This window comes from Dipodomys spectabilis, unplaced genomic scaffold, assembly GCF_019054845.1.
Source record: "Dipodomys spectabilis isolate Male_0828 unplaced genomic scaffold, ASM1905484v1 ptg000127l, whole genome shotgun sequence".
Lineage (NCBI taxonomy): Eukaryota > Metazoa > Chordata > Mammalia > Rodentia > Heteromyidae > Dipodomys > Dipodomys spectabilis.
The window spans coordinates 2,198,417-2,217,233 of record NW_024870804.1 but is presented as its reverse complement, the minus strand read 5'-3'; the positions used below and the strand labels follow the sequence as shown (position 1 = coordinate 2,217,233).

The 18,817-nt window shown below is 45.2% G+C and overlaps 1 protein-coding gene across 1 annotated transcript; it reads left to right on the top strand.

The window, feature by feature from the left end:
* The first annotated feature begins 801 nt into the window (after positions 1–801).
* On the top strand, positions 802–18,541 carry Pdzd9 (PDZ domain containing 9). The gene is made up of 4 exons (XM_042689809.1): positions 802–832; positions 5,068–5,247; positions 11,276–11,465; positions 17,734–18,541. Exons 1-4 carry the CDS (start codon positions 802–804, stop codon positions 18,101–18,103), a joined length of 771 nt encoding a protein of 256 aa, XP_042545743.1. The 3' UTR covers positions 18,104–18,541.
* The last annotated feature ends 276 nt before the right edge of the window (positions 18,542–18,817 follow it).

Below are 18,817 nucleotides of genomic sequence, written 5' to 3'. Positions count from 1 at the left end.
CCCTTGGCCTTTTCTCATTCAAGGTATCCATAAGTAAAGCACAGTGGAAAAGCAGTTGGAGCTGTTGATACAACTGTATTGCAAATACCATCACCAGGAGCTCGGCTTTGTGTGTGTGTGTGTGTGTGTGTGTGTGTGTTTAGGATCTTCTGTGTGTGTGTGTGTGTGAGTGTGTGTGTGTCTAGGATCTTTTAAGTTTGTGTGTGTGTGTGTGTGTGTCTCTAGGATCTTTTAAGTGTGTGTGTGCGTGTGTGTGTGTGTCTAGGATATTCTCTGTGTGTGTATGTGTGTAGGATCTTCTGTGTATGTGTGTGAGTGTGTGCGTCTAGGATCTTCTGTGTGTGTGTGTGTGTGTGTGTGTGTGTGTGTGTGTGTGTGTGTGTGTGTGTCTAGGATCTTCTAAGTATTCTGAGATCTCCTGTGATCTTCTTCTCCCAGTCTCCATTTCAGGGTTTCACCATAAACGAAGAACTCAAGTGTGTGAGCCTTGCACTCCGATTGGTCCAGCAGAAGTTTCCTTGTCACTGAAAGTTTTCACACGTGGCCTTTGCTTGGCAGCTCTGGTGATTTCCCTTGCGGTATACAAAGCAGCCCAAATCCTGGGCTGCGGCCTCGCAGCGCCGCCTGGCGGCCGTCTCAGGACGGCGCCCCAAGTCGGCCCTCTGCCCGCGGTTGGGGCCCCTGGTTGACCGCGGTTGACCGGCGCCGGGCGCGGGCTTCGGGATTCCAAACTGTTGGGAGTTGGAACGACTCCAGCCTCGCCCCCGGGAGGCGATCCCGAGCCGCCCGCCCCCCGGGGTCATGGAGAGGGCCTCCCAGAAAAGCAAAACTGGTAATGGGGGGTAGGGAGAGGGTGGTGATGTGGGTGGCTGGCCTTCTTGCCTCTTGTGCCCCATGCAGAATAGGGTCGGAGGCACCATGGGCTTGGTAGATGACCTCTAGCCAATTGTTATCAAGGTGTAATCTCCAGATGGTAAGGACCTTGCTTCTTAGTGGACAGATCTATGAGCTTTGACTCACGTAGACCCACGTTGAACCATCACCACGACAGTCAAGGTCAGGAGCAGGCCCACCACCCCCAGAATTACCCAGCGTCTGGCCTTGGCAGCCTACCCCTTCCTCCACACACACTCATTTTCTGTGGAGAAGGTCATTTTAAAAAAGGGAGTCAAGCTGGGCGCCAGTGGCTCACACCTGTAATCCTAGCTACTCAGGAGGCTGAGATCTGAGGATCACTGTTCAAAGCCAGCCAGGGCAAGAAAGTCTGTGAGACTCTTCTCTCCAATTAACCAGAAAACCGGAAGTGGTGCTGTGGCTCAAGTGGTAGAGTGCTTGCCTTGAGCTGAAGAGCTAAGGGACAGCACCCAAGCCCAGAGTTCAAACCCCATGACTGACCAAAAAATAAAATAAAAAATAAAATGGAATTGTCAGGTGTCAGTTGCTGACACCTGTAGCCCTAGCTACTCAGAAGGCTGAGATCTGAGGATCACAGTTCAAAGCCAGCCTGGGCAGGAAACTTTGTGCGACCAAAAACCTGGAAGTAGAGATGTGACCCAAGTGGTAGAGCACTAGGCAAAAAAAAACTTAGGAACAGCATCCAGTCCCTGAGTTCAAGCCCCTGGACATGAAAAAGGAAATGACAATGAAAAAAAAATGGGAGTCATCAATGAAGCTTCTTGAGTCTGGCTTCTCTTAACTCTGTTGTCTTTTGAAACTAGATTCCATGATAAGCACATGTAATTTGCAAACTGGAGTTGGAGATGGGCTTTGAGGAAAGGGTTCAGATTACCCATGAGCTCCCAAAAACTGTGGGAGCCCTGAAAAACATCACATGAACTCAGCAAAGGCAAGCTGGAGCATGTTGCTAGTCTTTGTGACAGGAATTGGGGGTGTAATGTTGGTAAGGGTTATTGAAAACAGCTCTGTCCAGAAATCTGTGCACAAAAAAGGAGGAGCCTTCTAAAAGCTTCTTGGGGTGGGCCGAGGGGAGGCCCTTGTTTTAAATAATATTTGCTTGTGAGATGTGGTTCTGGAGAAAATAAGTTTCAGTTCCTCCCACACACAACCAGTTTTCCCTAAGATCTTTGGATTTTCTTCCCAAAGGTCTTTGAATCCATCTTCTAACCATTTCCTGGGTCACAATGATGACATACTTCAGTGACTGTAATACCTTTTATATTTTTTCAATCTACTCTGGGCCTCAACCCACAAAACACACAGCAGCCACTATTATTACTAATAGTAGTAGTAGTAGTAGTTTATATTTATGGTGCCAATCCTGGAGCTTGAACTAAAAACCAGGACAATTTTACTTGACTTTTTTTTTCCCCTCAAGGCTGGCACACTACCACTGTAGTCACAGCTCCATCTCTGGCTTTTTTGCTGAAAAATTGGAAATCATGGATTTTTTTTTTTCCTGTCTGGGCTGGCTTCAAACTGAGATCTTCAGATTTCAGCTTCCTAAGTAGCTAAGATTATAGGCATGAACCACCATGCCCAAAACAGTGATTCTTTTTTTTTTTTTTTTTAATGCAAATCTAAGCTAGGCACTGCTACTCAGGAGGCTGAGATCTGAGGATCATGGTTTGAAGCCAGCCCAGGCAGAAAAGTCCCCATGAGACTCTTAGCTCCAATTAACCAGTCAAAAACTGAAGTGGCGCTGTGGCTCAAGTTGTAGAGTGCTCTCTTTGAGCCACAAAGAGGTTCAGGGACACCACCCAGGCTTTGAGATCAAGCCCATCAACCAAGGGAAAAAAAAAAAGCAAATCTGGTCACATCCAGCTTCAATGACATCTGTTTTTTCCTTGGAATCAACCTGAGCACCAGCTGCCCTCCCCCCACTTTTACTAATCTTCTCATATTTCAACAGGACTCATCCTGTCCTGTCTAGAACCTTGAGGAGGTTTGCTCTTTCCCATCTTCCTTTGCCAAAATATTTCCTGTTGGTTCTTTTTTCTTTCTTTCTTTGTTTTGTCGGTCATGGGCTTGAACTCTGAGCCTGGGTGCTCTTCAGGCTCAAGGCGAGCACTCTACCACTTGAGCCACAGTGCCACTTCTGGGTTTTCTGGTGGTTAATTGGAGATAAAGGTCTCCCAGATTGTTGCTGCCCGGGCTAGCGTTGAACTCTGATCATCAGATCTCAGCCTCCTGAGTAGTAGGATTACAGGCGTGAGCCACTGGTGCCTGGCTTTCTATTGGTTCTTTGACTCTTGATTCATTTTTTGTTTTGTTTTTTTCCCAGAAGCCTAATCCACTGTCCCAAGGTGAGATGGGACCTTGGCTCCTTGTTACCACCCTGGCACTCTCTTGCCTTTTCCTTTCATTGCACAGGTTACAGCTGCTCAATTTACATTTGCATAAATGCCTGGCAGTTGTCTACTCCACTAAGCTGTAATATGTTATATCCTTACAGATAAGAAACATGCAATCAGTCACCAGTGGCTCACACCTATAATCCTAGCTACTCAGGAGGCTGAGATCGTAAGATTGAGGCTCAAAGCCAACCCAGGCAGGAAATCTCCAATGAATCACCAAAACCTGGAAGTGGAATTGTGGCTCCAGTGATAGAATGCTAGTCTTGAGAAAAAAAAAGTCAGAGACAGCACCAAGGTCCTAAGTTCAAGCCCCAGGTCCTGTGCGCACACACACACACACACACACACACACACACACACACACACAGAAATATGCATTGGCTTACCACAGTAAAACCAGGGCCTACCCACACTGCCTAGAATCAATAAATATATGTTAAGTGAATAGATAACACCAGTTAAGCACCGTCGGTGGACGAGGCTTTGTGCAATGACCCTTTAATGGTCTTATTTAATTCCTATAACATTGCTGGGTGCCAGTAGCTCATGCCTGTAATCCTAACTGCCCAGGAGCCTGAGATTTGAGGGTCATGGTTCAAAGCCAGCTCTGGCAGACAAATCCAGGAGATTTTTTTTTTTTTTTTTTTTGGGGTCCGGTCGTGGGCCTGAACTCTGGGCCTGGGTGCTGTCCCTCAGCTCTTCAGCTCAAGGCTAGCGCGCTACCACTTGAGCCACAGCGCCACTTCCGGCTTTTTTTTTCCTGCTTATGTGGTGCTGAGGAATCGAACTCAGGGCCTCATGCATGCAAGGCAAGTGCTCTACCACTGAGCCACCTTCCCAGCCCCAGGAGATTTTTTTTATTTCTAGTTAACCAGCAAAAAGCCAGGAGTGGAGCCGTGGCTTCAGTGGTAGAGTGCCAGCCTTGAGTAAAACACTAAAAGACATAGCCCAGGTCCTGAAGTTCAAGATGTGATTGTGCACACACACGTGTATGTCCCATAACACTTTCACAGTAGCTGTGGCAGGAGTTTAGCTTCAGAACCCTAGGGCCAATTTGCCACGGTGCTGTTTTTTTTTTAGTTTAATAATTTTTAAAAAAATTTTTATTGTAAAGATACTATACAGAGGGTTACAGTTGCATGAGTGAGGTAATGAGTACACTTCCTATTGAGCATTGTTACCCCCTCCATTGTTTTCTTCCTACCATCCCTTCCCTCCCTACCTTCCCCGAGGTTCTTTTTTGTTTTTTAATTGTGATTAAGTGATTACATAATTTCCCAAATTTCACAGTATTGTGGAATAATGATGCTCATTTAAAGTCACAAATTCATTCTAACTTTCCTGGAGCAAATTGTCTATCACAGTCTATAACATATAACGGTGTACACATATACACCATGCATGTGATCAGCAGCATGGGGATATTTAGTAGTGGTTCGACCAGATGAGTGGGAGTTCTTTGTTTCTTAAGTCCTGTTAGTTTTGTCGTATCACCTAACATTTTGGATTTAGCATCCATTTATCAGGGAGACCATGTACCGTTTGTCTCTTTGCTCTTGGCTTACCTCACTCAACATGATTCCTTCTAGCTCCATCCATTTCCCTGCAAATGCCATTATTTTGTCATTTCTAATGGCTGCATAATATTCCATTGTGTATAGATACCACAGTTTTTGGATCCATTCATCTGTGGTGGGGCATCCATGGTGCTGTTTTAATCAGTGATTGAAACATGTCCCCTGCTCTCTGTCAGAAAGACGAGTCAGCTTCAAGGCCAAAGCCTCTGTACACAACTTGAGCAGAACTCAGAAGACCAAACTCACTGTGAGCAGCCTGGGGCTGGGTCTCGTCATCATCCAACACGGGCCCTACCTTCAGATCACGCACCTCATCAAGAAGGGTGCTGCCGCCAAGGATGGGAAACTCAAGCCAGGTGAGTGGTCTCCCCAAGCCTCCCAACCATGCCTTCCCCCGGCCTCCCTCCCGCCTGCCTCCAGGGAGTCAGGAGCTTTCAAAAGGGCAGCCAGTTGCTAACATTTATATAGCTCTCATTGTTGATGTGCTATTAAGATTTTTGTTGTTGTTGTTTCCTACCAGTACTGGGGCTTGAACTCAAGGACTGGGTGCTGTCCCTGAGCTTCTTCATACTCAAGGCTAGCACTCTACCACTTGAGCCATAGCGCCACTTGTGGCTTTTAGGTGGTTTATTGGAGAGAAGAGTCTCACAGACTCTGTTGCTTGGCTGGCTTTGAAATGTGGTCCTCAGATCTCAGCCTCCTAAACAGCCACCCATGCCTAGCACGCTTTTTGAACCATGAACCTCAAATATCAACCCCCGAGTAGTTAGGATTGTGGCACGCACCACCGGTGGCCAGTTTTCATTTAATTTTTATGATAACCCTACGTGGGAACTGTAAACCACCTCCCCTCCCCAACTTTTACAGGTGAAGAAACTGAAGCCAATGAGAATGAGTTCCTTGTCCAGGTCTACCTTTATCTCGTAAGCATAGTGTCATTCCAAAGCCTGACTCTGTGCACAATAATTTTTCCTTTTCTTAGGCCCTACCATTCATTGCGAGCATCTGTGTGCATGTCTTCACGTTGCCCTACCGAAAACCTCAGAGGTAGATTCTGCACCACCCACCTTACAGACAAAGGAAGAATGTTTGTTTGTTTGTTTTTTGCCTGTCCTACGGCTGGAACTCAGGGTCTGCGCACTATCCCTGAGCTTCATTTACTCAAGGCTTAGCACTCTACCACTTGAGCTACAGCGCCCCTTCCAGCTTTTTCTGTTTACGTGGTACTGAGGAATCGAACCCAGGGCTTCATACATGCTAGGCAAGCACTCTACCGCTAGGCCACATTCCCAGCCCCAGGAAGTATGTATTTAGTAACTTGATTGCAGTCATTCCAAGGAGCTGGGATTTGAAACCCCCTCTAGGACTGCAGTGGTCAAGGGCCTTGCCAAGAATAGCACCCTACTTCTCAGGTCTTTGAGTGACTGTGTTTTGTATCTGTGTTTTCCCAGGGCCTGCCCTGGGCCTGGTGCTGTGCCCAGAAATAGGGGATGCTCAGGGATGCAGAAGTGGGGGAGTGGAAGACTTTTCAGGGCATCTGCTCAGAACTCAGGCCCAGTTGCTACCAATTTTGGCACTGAAGGGAAAAAAGAGAAAAAGGAAGGAAGGAAGGAAGGAAGGAAAGGAGAAAATAGTGTTGGCACATTTATTGGTCTGTGCTTAATAAATGAACAGTGAATGATTATTTGTCCCAGGCATTGTATGAGGTATTTCTGCATCTATTATTATTTTTTTTCCAGTCCTGGGACTTGAACTCTGGGCCTGGGCACTGTCCTTGAGCTTCTTTTGCCCAAGGCCAGAACTCTACCACTTGAACCACAGCACCACTTCTGGCCTTTTCTGTTTCTGAGGTACTGAGGAATCGAACCCGGGGCCTCAAGCATGCAAAACAAGCACCCTACCACTGAGCCACCTTCCCAGCCCTGCATCTATTATTGAATTTAATCTTTGTGACACTCCTGGAATGTAGATCATGAAATTTAATCACCCATGTAGATGAAGTAATTTGTTCACTTATACACAGCCACGTCTGTGGCCAGAGCTGGGGATCCAAACTGGTATATTCCTAGAAACATAGCTCCCTAGTCAATTACTACTTAAGAACTAAAAGTGAGCCTTTACTGAAGAGGGAGTTCAACCAAGTTTCCAAGACCCAGTAATTCAGACTTTTTGTTTATGCTAGTTCTGAGGCTTGAAATCAGGGCCCAAGTACTGTCAAGCTTGTTTGCTCAAGTCTGGTGCTCTACCACTTGAGCCACAGTTCTACTTTCAGCTTTTTGGAGATGAGTCTCTTCCATTTGTCTGCCTGGGCTGGCTTTGAACTTTATCCTGAGAGCTCAGCCTCCTAAAGAGTTAGGATTACAGGTGTGAGCTACTGGTGCCTGTCATTCCTACAGCTTGTTAAAAACAGAAAAGAGATATAATGAGAGGTGGTTGTTCATAAATACTAAACTGAAGCCTCTTCATGAAGGGCAATATTAATATTTGCCATCAGAGCAATCACATTCACAACCTGACATGCTTACTTCACAGCCAAAATGGTCAGGGAATTAAGCTGTTTGTGTTCTGCTCTTTTAATAAAAGTCACCCTCTTACAACACAATTAAGCAAAATGACAAGCCATTACCTTTTGACTATAAATAATCCTTTTCTTCCCTTCCTTCCTTCCTTCCTTCCTTCCTTCCTTCCTTCCTTCCTTCCTTCCTTCCTTCCTTCCTTCCTTCCTTCCTTCCTTCCTTCCTCCTTTTTTCCTTCTCCTTTCCCTTCCCTTCCCTTCCCTTTCCTTCCCTTTCCCTTCCCCTTTCCTGTCCTCTCCTCTCCTTTCCCAGGGCTTTTTTGCTCTGTACCATTTGAACCACAGCTCCACATCGGATCTTCTGGTGGTTAATTGGAGATAAAAGTCTCATGGACTCCCCTGCCCAGACTACCTTCAAACTTTGATCCTCAGATCTCAGCCTTCTGAGTAGCTAGGATTACAGGCTTGATTCACTAGTGCCCAGTGAAGACAAAAATTTTACCCAATGTGAAAAATCTGTTCTCTCTCTCTCTCGCTCTCTCTCTCTCTCTCTCTCGCTCTCTCTCTCTCTCGCTCTCTCGCTCTGTCTCTCTCTCTTATGTATGTATTGGAACTGAGACTTGAACTCAGGGCCTTGGACTTTCATTTGGATTTTTCCATCAAGGCTGGTGTTCTACCACTTCTGTTTTTTTTTTGTTTTTGTGGTTAATTGGAGATGAGTCACATAGGCTTTCTTGCCTAGGCTGGCTTTGAACCAGGATCCTCAGATCTCAGCCTCCTGAGTAGTTAGGATTACAGGTGTGAGCCACCAGTACTCTGCTGAGTTTGTCCTTAAGAAGCAAATCTTTTTTTTTTTGGGGGGGGGGGATGGGTCCGGTTGTGGGCCTGAACTCTGGGCCTGGGTGCTGTCCCTCAGCTCTTCAGCTCAAGGCTAGCGCTCTACCACTTGAGCCACAGTGCCACTTCTGGCTTTTTTTTCTGCTTATGTGGTGCTGAGGAATCGAACCCAGGGCTTCATGCATGCAAGGCAAGCACTGTACCACTGAGCCACCTTCCCAGCTCCAAGAAGCAAATCTTTTGGGAGCTGGCAATGTGGCTTAGTGGTAGAGTGCTTGCCTTGCAGCACCACATAAACAGAAAAAACCAGAAGTGGCACTGTGGCTCAAGTGGTAGAGTGCTAGCCTTGAGCAAAAGCAGCTCAGGGACAGTACCTGGGCCAGGACTGGCAAAAAAGATGAAGCAGCAGCAGCAGCAGCAAATCTTTTGCATTCCTTCCCCAAAGCCTTTGCTGATTGCAAGTGGCCTTCAGAATTCTTCACTGCAGGGGCTGGGAAGGTGGCTTAGTGGTAGAGTGCTTGCCTTGCATGCCTGAGGCCCTGGGTTCGATTCCTCAGCTCCACATAAGCAAAAAGAAAAAAGCCGGAAGTGGCTCTGTGGCTCAAGTGGTAGAGTGCTAGCCTTGAGCTGAAGAGCTGAGGGACAGTGCCCAGGCCCAGAGTTCAGGCCTCACGACCGGACCAAAAAAAAAAAAAAAAGAATTCTTCACTGCAGGCATTAGAAAATGGTTCTGTTATTCTGTAAGGTACTGAATTTAGGATACAAGCCTTTGATAGATTTGCCAGAAAGGCTGGAGAGCAAGGCTTGGAGAAGGTGGTGAGAGAAGAGGGCCACATGGAGCTAGTCCTAGGAACACTTCCTGCCCTCCGGCTCTAAGTTCACTGGCCCAGATAGGAGCACCTGGTGGCTGGGTGGTGCTGTTCCTGTCAGTGTCTTTGCTGCTAGGGTGGGGGAGATGAGTAGACAGGATTCACTGTTTTTAGTTTTATTTAAAAAAAATTACTAAAGTTTTCTCCCTTTTGGGGGTCAGGGCTTTGTTGCCAAGCTGCAATAAAAGCTCCAGGGCTGCCATGCCTCTGTCTTTCTGTTCAACATTGCCCTAAAATAGAAGACCTGTTGGGTGCTGGGACCCACACCTGTAATCCTGGCTGCTAAGGAGGCTGAAATCTAAGGGTCAAGGTTCAAAGCCAGCCCAGGCAGGAAAGTCAGTGAGACTCTTATCTCCAATTAACCACTAGAAATCTGGAAGTGGCATCATGGCTCAAGTGGTAGAGTGCTCGCCTTGAGCAAAGAAGTCAAGAGAGAGTGAGAGGTACTGGGTTCAAGTCTCAGTACACAGCAAGATTTCCTAAAGTAGGTCTAGCTATAAAATTGCTTTGAACCAAGATATGTTCTGCCTCCACATCTTATGTACAATTAAGGCAAGCTAACTTACAATCTTTCATCCAGAATGGTTTTCCCAACTATAATTCTGCACGGGAGCAGAGAATTACAACCAATGTCACTCTACCACTGAGCCACATTCCCAGCCCAACATTTAAAAAATTATTATTATTTTTTAATTGTCAGCTAGCGCCGGTGGCTCATGCTTATAATCCTAGCTACTCAGGAGGCTAAGATCTGAGGATCACGGTTCAAAGCTAGTATGGGCAGAAAAGTTGCCATGAGACTCTTATCTCCAATTAACCCCTCAAAAGCCAGAAGGGGTGCTGTGACTCAAGTGGTAGAGAACTAGCCTTGAACACAAAGTGGCTCAGGGACAGTACCCAGGCCCTGAGTTCAAGCCCCACAACCACCACACCCAACAACAACACAAAATTAATTGTTATTATAAAGATGATATACGGGGGGGTTATAGTTATGTAAGTCAGGTAGAAAGTACATTTCTCTTTTGGACAAAGTCACCTCCTCCTTCACTCTCTCCCAGTTTTTCCCTCCTATCTCCCACCCACAAGTTGTGTAGTTCATTTTCCACATAGTGGCTAGTGAGTAGCACTGCTGCATTTGTTCACCCTTCAAGACATTCCTCATTATCCAAAGAACAGTTGTGTTGGCAGGGTGCTGGTGTTCATCCCTATAATCCTTGCTACTCAAGAGGCTGAGATTTGAGGATAGAAGCTAGCCAACAAGCAGAGAAGCTCATGAGAGCAAAAAGCTGAAAGCTGAAAGTGGAGGTGTGGCTTAAGTGGAAGAGCACCAGCCTCCAGTGAAAAAGCAGGGGGATAGTACCCAATATCTGAGTGCAAGCTCACATGTGCACAACCACGTATGTGTGTGTGCATGCGCACGTGCATGTACACACACACACATATAAGCAAAGGGACAGCATACAGACCCGGGACAGCATACAGACCCTAAGTTCAAGCCCTGTGCACACACAGAGAGAAAATAATTGTCAAAAAAGTAAGTGGTGTTGTGTGTGTGTGTGTGTGTGTGTGTGCTGGTACTGATGCTTGAACTCAGGGACTGCACAGTGTCCCTTAGGCTTTTCACTCAAAGCTGGCATTTTAGCCAGGTGCCAGTGGCTCATGCCTGTAATCCTAGCTATACAGGAGGCTGAGATCTGAGGATGGCGGTTCAAAGCCAGCCCGGGCAGGAAAGTCCATGAAACTCTTATTTCCAATAAACCACCAGAAAACCAGAAGTGGCGCTGTAGCTTAAGTGGTAGAGCGCTAGCCATGACCGACAAAAAAAAAAAAAAGCGGCATTCTACTACTTGAGCCATACCTCCACTTTTAGTTTCTGGTGGTTAATTGGAGATATGAGTCTCATAGCATTTCTTGCCAGGCTGGCTTCAAACCATGATCCTCAGATCTCAGTCTCTTGAGTAACTCGGATTACAGGCCTGAGTCACGGGTGCCTGGCTGCTATAAACGTTTTTTAATAACTAGAGCCTAAAGCCTGGCCTTGATCCAAAACAACCCAACAATATGAACCCATAAAATTAAGTTGTTTTCAAGAAAGCCAGCAACTAGTATGGCCCTCTTCAACCCATTCTCTTCATTTTATTCATACTATTTTTCCTTCTCCAGGGGATGTTCTGATTAGTGTTGGCTACGCCAATGTATTAGGATATACTCTTCGAGAATTTTTAAAGCTTTTGCAACATATCACCATAGGAACAGTGCTACAAATCAAAGTTTATCGAGATTTTATCGACATACCCCAAGAATGGCAAGAAATATACAATTTGATCCCAGAAGCCAAATCTCCAGAACAACAGTAAGTAATTCAATTTAGGAACTCTGTTACAGTACAGAATCCCCGGGTCTGGGGAGCACAGGGTCTTGGTTTAATGCAGATTCATCAGATGTTAAAGAGCTGTAGAAAAGGAAATTAATGACACTGCCAGAATAATTCTGTGACTTTCTAGACCCTTTTGGAAAGGATTCTGCAGACCCTTACATGAAGAAACAGGATAAAGGTAATTTGGAGTTCAAAAACAACCAGCAGGTATTGCTAAGAACTCTGTCCCCAAACCTACCTGCAATGTATCCATCTGATCAGCCCTTAAAACATACGCTGACGGTGCTTGGCGCTCACACCTGTAATCCTAGCTACTCAAGAGGCTGGGATCTGAGGATTATGGTTCAAAGTTAGCTTTGAACAAAAAAGCTCAGGGACAGTGCCCAGGCTCTAGAGCAGCTATACCCACACCCATATACAACCCCTGCCCCAATACAAAAAACTTAGATGCTGGCAATTATACTCTCCTTTCTCTTTGCATTGCCAATTTATTACTCTCTGTTATTTTTCCCAGTGGCATGTAAGTCCCTCTCCCCACACCCGCTTTTTTTGGTGCTAGTTCTGGGGTTTGTATTCAGGGATTTTGCTTGTCTTTTTCTTCTCAAGGCTGGCACTCTACCACTTGAGGCACACTTCTACTTCTGGCTTTTCTTTTTCTTTTTTTCTGTTTTGGCTGGTTAATTTTTCTCCAGCCATGGAGCATCTCCTGAAGTTTCTAGAGCCACAGAAAACAGCGACGTTTAGCTAGGAGCAAGTATTCACCACATGAAACTTCTGCAGAAAGTTTGTACTCAAATCATACAACAGTGATCTTCCAGTGGCCCGATCTTGGGGGAGGAGGTGTTTGCCTAGTTGAATAAGCTAGAAATTTAGGGCTGTGTTTGACTTTTCCATTGTCCCCTATTTGTTCTAAATCAATCACTAAGCTTTTTCACAACTTCCAGTCTTCTCACACTGTGCTTCTTCCTGCCTCTAATCATCCCAAATCCTCCATTTGGTCTACCTGCATCTATTCTCGCCTCTTATTTAGTTTTGTTTGTTTTGGTGCTAGTCCTGGGGCTCGAACTCAGGGCCTGATCAGTCTCCCTGCTTGTGTTCTCAAGACTGGTGCTCTACCACCAGAGCTAGATCTCTGCTTCTGGCTTTTTCTGGTGTTTAATTGTAGACAAAAGTCTCATGAACTTTCTGCCTGGGCTGGCTTTGAACTATGATCCTCAGATCTCAGCCTCCTGAGTAGCTAGGATGACAGGCGTGAGCCACCAGCACTTGGCTTCCTATTCAGTTTTTATATGGGATGACTGCTCTATACTCCAAATTGGATCATGGTATGTTCTGTCTTAAATTTTTAGTATATTCTCTTAGCCTATGTGATCTATAGTCTAGCTTTATCTCAGACTCTTTTCTCCATTCGGCTTTTAGTTTTCTGCTTTGTATTTATTTGTCTTTTTTTGTTTCTGGTGATCCTGGGGCTTGAAATCAGAGGATAGCACTTGCTAGGCAGGGCCTCTACTGTGGAGTCCTGCTTCCATCCCATGTGTTGCTTTTTTGTCTATAACATGTGTAGAGGCCTGCTGTCAAAACCCAAAACGGGCTGGGAAGGTGGCTCAGTGGTAGAGTGCTTGCCTTGCATGCCTGAGGCCCTGGGTTCGATTCCTCAGCACCACATAAGCAAAAAGAAAAAAGCCGAAGTGGCACTGTGGCTCAAGTGGTAGAGCGCTAGCCTTGAGCTGAAGAGCTGAGGGACAGCGCCCAGGCCCAGAGTTCAGGTCCCACGACCGACAAAAACAAAACAAAACAAAACAAAGCCCAAAACTGTCATTCACTCTTATCACATTGTGTGTGTGTGTGTGTGTGTGTGTGTGTGTGTGTGTGTGTGTGTGTGTGTGTGTACTGGAGCTTGAACTCAGGGCGTGGTTACTGTCCTTTAGCTTTTTTTTTTTTTTCCTTTCTCAAGGCTGATGCTCTACCACTTGAGCCACAGCTCCACTTCTGGCCTTTTTGTGGTTAATTGGAGACAAGAGTCTCCTGGACTTCCTGCCTGGGCTGGCTTCAAACCTTGATCCTCAGATCACAGCCCCTTTAGTAGCTAGGATTCAGTTGTAAGCCACTGGCATTAGGCTGATACCAACTCTAACTAGTTACAACCAGTTGTTTACTCTGTCTCCCTGGGAATATGTCAACTTCATGAAATCAGGGACCAAATCTGTTTTGTTCTAAATCTACTATTGTTGTTCTAAGCCTTCCATACGGTGAAAGGCTCATTTATTGAATGGATGAATGAGAACTTGAAATCTAGCTTTGAATCTTGACAAATCCCCTACATAATCTCTGAGAGTTTTCTTCTTTAACAGGAGAAACAAGAACTCTTCTAAGGATCAGCTGTACCTGTTCTATAGGACAGGAGGAAATGTAGAATATGAGATCCTTTTTTTTTTTTTGTCAGTCATGGGGCTTGAACTCTGGGCCTGGGCACTGTCGCTGCTCTCTTCAGCTCAAGGTGAGCACTCTACCTCTTGAGCCGGAGCGCCACTTCCGGTTTTCTACTGGTTTATTGGAAATCAGAGTCTCATGGACTTTTCTGCCTGGGCTGGCTTTGAACTATGATCCTCAAATCTCAGTCTCTTGAGTAGCTAGGATGCCAGGCGTGAGCCACAGGCACCCAGCAGATCCTTTCTTTAGTAACAAATTCAGAGCTCTCGTGCAAGAGTAGCCCTCAATTCTCCCAGGACTTCTGAACACTGGTAGCTGTAGCTATGCAGCCTTGCTTGTGGGGATATGACTCAGGGCTTTGTGAAGGGTAAAAAAAGACCCATCTTATATATCAGCTATATTTCAGAGACTCAAACTTGTGGCCCAAGCATCTAATGTGTCTCACAGATGTGCTTTGCTTAACTCCCACAGCATAAAAAAACTCCCACCAACAACAAACCAAACCAAGCCAACAAACAACCCCTCCCCACCAAGTACTGGTGGTTCATGCCTGTAATCCTAGCTACTCAGGAGGATGAGATCTGAGAATTGTGGCTCGAATCCAGCCTGCAAGGAACTCTATGAGACTCTTATCTCCAACTAACTACTCAAAAGCCGGAAGTGGAGCTGTGGCTCAAGTGGTAGAGGGCTAGCCATGAGCACAGAGAAGCTCAGGGACTGTGCCCAAGCTCTAAACTCAAGCCCCACAACCAACAAAAAACAAAACAATAAACAAAACCCCTTATACCAAAAGTGCAGTGAGCTATGTAGAGAAAAACAGAAACAAGGTGGCCTTATCCAGAGGTCAGTAACACTCCCCCTTTTTTTTTTAAATTTTGTCAGTCTTGAGGCTTGAACTCTTGGCCTGGGCACTGTCCCTGTGCTCTTCAGCTCAAGGTGGGCGCTCTACCGCCTGAGCCACAGCACCACTTCCCACTCCTATTTTTTTGACCTGGGTTTTTATAATAAATTTGAGTTTTCTACTGCAAACTTTTTGTTGTTGTGACGCTTTAACTTAGGACCTTGGTGCTATCTCTGAGGCCTTTTGCTCAAGGCTAGTGCTCTACCACTTTGAGCCACAGCTGTATTCTCTGCAAACATTTTAAAATGAAAACTATTGGAACTAGTTACTAAATTTGCAGAACTAGGATTTCATGGAAAGAACCTGTACTTCTGGTTTCTCTTAAAAACCACAAGATAGGTCATTTTTGCTCAAGGCTAATGTTTTACCACTTGAGCCACAAAGCTCACACTGGCTTTGAACTGGGATCCTCAGGTCTCAGACTCCTGAGTAGCTAGGATTACATTTGTGAGTCAACAGGTCTAGGAAGGAAACAAGTGAAATTTTTTTGGTGTTATGTTCTGGGGCTTGAACTCAGGGCCTGGGTACTGTCGCTGGGCCTTTTTTTTCCTCCTCAAGGGTATGGCTCTACTACTTGAGCCACAGCTCCACTTTTTAAATACCTCTTGCTGCTGGAAAAACAAAAAAGCACCCTGGGTTTTCCTCCTCCCCTCCCCCACTTATGTATTCAGGAAGACCGAGTGTCAGAACAACTATTGTAGTTCTGAGACTATTTGAATCTCCTTTACAACCCTAAATCAAGGATTAGAAAAAAAAAAGTCACACCACTTAAGATTAGTGGCTTTCAGTAGAAATGGCTCATTTTCGGCTGCATGTTTCTGGAACAGATACATTTTAGGAAGCAAAACAGGTTAAAGAGCTGGTGGCTGGTGGCAAATGCCATCAGATCTATCTGATGATCATGATTGAAAGCCAGCCCAGGTAGGGAAATCCAAGATTCTTTTTTTTTTTTTTTAAACTTTTTTTTTTGGGTCCGGTCATGGGGCCTGAACTCTGGGCCTGGGCGCTGTCCCTCAGCTCTTCAGCTCAAGGTTAGCGCTCTACCACTTGAGCCACAGCGCCACTTCCGCCTTTTTTTTTCTTTTTGCTTATGTGGTGCTGAAGAATCGAAACCAGGACCTCATGCATGCAAGGCAAGCACTCTACCACTGAGCCACCTTCCCAGTCCTCCCTTCCCCCCCTCAAGATTCTTGTCTCCAATTAATCATCCAAAAAAAAAAAAAAAGCTGCAAGAGGAGCTGTGGCTCAAGTGAAAGAATGAAAAAGCTAAGAAACAGTGCCCAGGCCGTCCTGGCACCCTGCACCCCGCCCCACTCCACGACAGGCTAAGGAATATAGAAGTAACACTAGTAAGCCTGACAGGACGGCAGTGGTCTCAGGGAAGAAACTTTCTTCACATTAGCAGGACAGAATAGGTCAGAGGATTTTAATCATGAACGATTTAGTGAGGATGAGGAAGAGCAGGTGACAGCATTTGCTATGGGAACTGGTAAGCACATAGGGTTGTATAGTTGCCATCTGGCACTCAGCATATTTCAATAATTAAGCCAACAACGGAGGCAAGTTACAGAAAAACAAAGCCAAACCCCAAACAAACAAAAACCCCAGAGAAAACCATTAATGCTTTTGAGGAGTGGCTGACATGTGGTTGAAGTATAAGAATGCTCTACACATCTGGATCTGGGAACCAATGAGAGACTAAGAAATGATGCCCCATGTGGCAGGAATTAAAGACTCTCACTGGGCAGTGATGCTGATAACCCTAGCTACTCAGGAGGCTGATATCTGAGGATTGCAGTTCAGAGCCAGCCTGGACAGGAAAGTTTGTGAGACTCTAATCTCCAAATAACCACCAAAAACAGCTAGAAGTAGAGCTGTGGCTCAAGTGGTAGAGCACTAGCCTTGAACAAAAAAGCTCAGGTACAGTGCCCAGGCCCTGAATTCCGACTGGCACAGAAAACAAAACTCCAGTATTCACTAATGACTCTCCTGAATTCCTGACTCCCAGTGGTAGGTGATCCTTCTTTTTTTCCTCAGTCATGGGACTTGAACTCTGGGCCTGGGCACTGTCCTTGAGCTCTTCAGCTCAAGACCAGCGCTCTACTACTTGAACCATAGTGCCACTTCTGGTTTTCTGGTGGTTAATTGGAGATGAGTCTCATGGACTTTCCTGCCTGGGCTGGCTTTGAACCACATCCTCATATCTCAGCCTCCTGAGTAGCTAGGATTACAGGCGTGAGTCACTGGCACCGAGTGGGTGATCCTTCTTATATTCTTGTCATATGATTCATGAGAACAGTTCTCAGATGGCCTCATTGCCCTTGCCACTCTAGCTTGAGTGAAATTAATGCATCCTTAAGGCCTGTTCATATTCTGGTCAGTTATCTAGCACAAAGTGGTATTAAATAACTTAGGATCTTAGACATACTTAAGATGAGAAGAAAAAGGTACTTTTAGAGGAAAGGAGAAAAGATTGGTAGGGACGGGGGGGGGGGGGGGGGGGAGAATGATAAAAGATCAAGAGGCACTGTATTCACAAACGGCTTTGTTAAATGCCAACTCTTTTGTACAACTACGAAAGATAATTTTTTTATAAAAGGTTCTTTTTGGTCAGTCATGAGGCTTGAACTCAGTGCCTGGGCATTGTCCTGAGCTCTTCAGCTCACGGTGAGCACTTGAGCCACAGTGCCACGTTATTTCCTGGTGGTTCATTGAAGGTAAGAGTCTTGTAGCCTTTCTTGCTTGGGCTGGCTTTGAACCACGAACCTCAGATCTCAACCTCCTGAGTAGCTAGGATTATAGGTATGTACTACCAGTGCCCAGCTTAGTGTCTTTAAAAAAAAAAAATCAAAGTAAGACAATAAATGTTGAGACATTAATAATCATTTTTTTTCTTTTTTTTCCCCATTTCAGCACACCAAAGAAACCTGAGCAGGAAAAACACAATTCTTCCGCAAGTAGTGATGACAATGAAGATGTAGTTTTAGATAAGAGATTTAGGTACTATAGATATCCATGGTCAGTTTGGCATCACGCTGCAAGGAGGCCACTATCTATCTCCAGAGAATGGCACGGATATAAAAAGAAGAGTCAAGCGATTAGTGTTGGGAAAGATATCAACAGTGACGTGATGGTTCACAGAGATCCACAGAGGGAAGCTAGAGCTCCATCTCCATACTGGACAATGGTAAAGCATGACAGAGAGAGCTCTTCCTCAGCCTCCTCTACCTCAGACGCCTTTTGGTTGGAGGACTATGCCCAAGTGGAGAAGGGCAAGGGGTAACCAGTACCAAAGGTTGGTCAGGAGACAGTTTGCGAGGATGCTCTTAAGAGCATCTGTTCTGGAAATCCTCTTGCTTTGTGTCTTGTAACAGGTTTGCAAAAATTTTTATAGGTATGTGTCTAGACTGACCAAGTCCCTCCCTTGACTGCACTTTGGAGGCCTTCTTTAATATGACAGTTAAAAGATGGCCTGAAGTTTCATAGGCTTCACAAATCAAACAGCAACACCAAGAGGGTCGTCAAGACCCTCTTTTCTAGGAAGAATTTACCATCATCTTTTAGAAAATATAGCAGAGGAACCCAGTATCACAAGGTCTGAACATAGTAGAGAACTTCCAACTTTTTAAGGTAAATACCTTATTTTTCTTAAAAATTTGTTGGCAAGTTGTTCACATTAGAAATTCCCTTAATCCTCTTGCAACCCTACTATTTAAGTTTTGCCACTAATAATTATTTGAAAGAGATGAGGGAGAACTAGAGAAAGCATTGCCACAGTGACAAATAAAATTAAGTAATAGTATAACAGGTTTGATTCATTAGGAATTTGTTTTTCAGAAGTAGTCTTATTGCAAAAAAGGTAGTAAAAACCAGATCAGTTAACTGCTGTGACTCTCAAATGGCAGATTTTCAACTTGTTTAGAATCTTATAAACGCACCAATGATAACCTGATAGCCACTTAGCTTTAATTTTAATAGTTTCTGGTAATTCTTCACT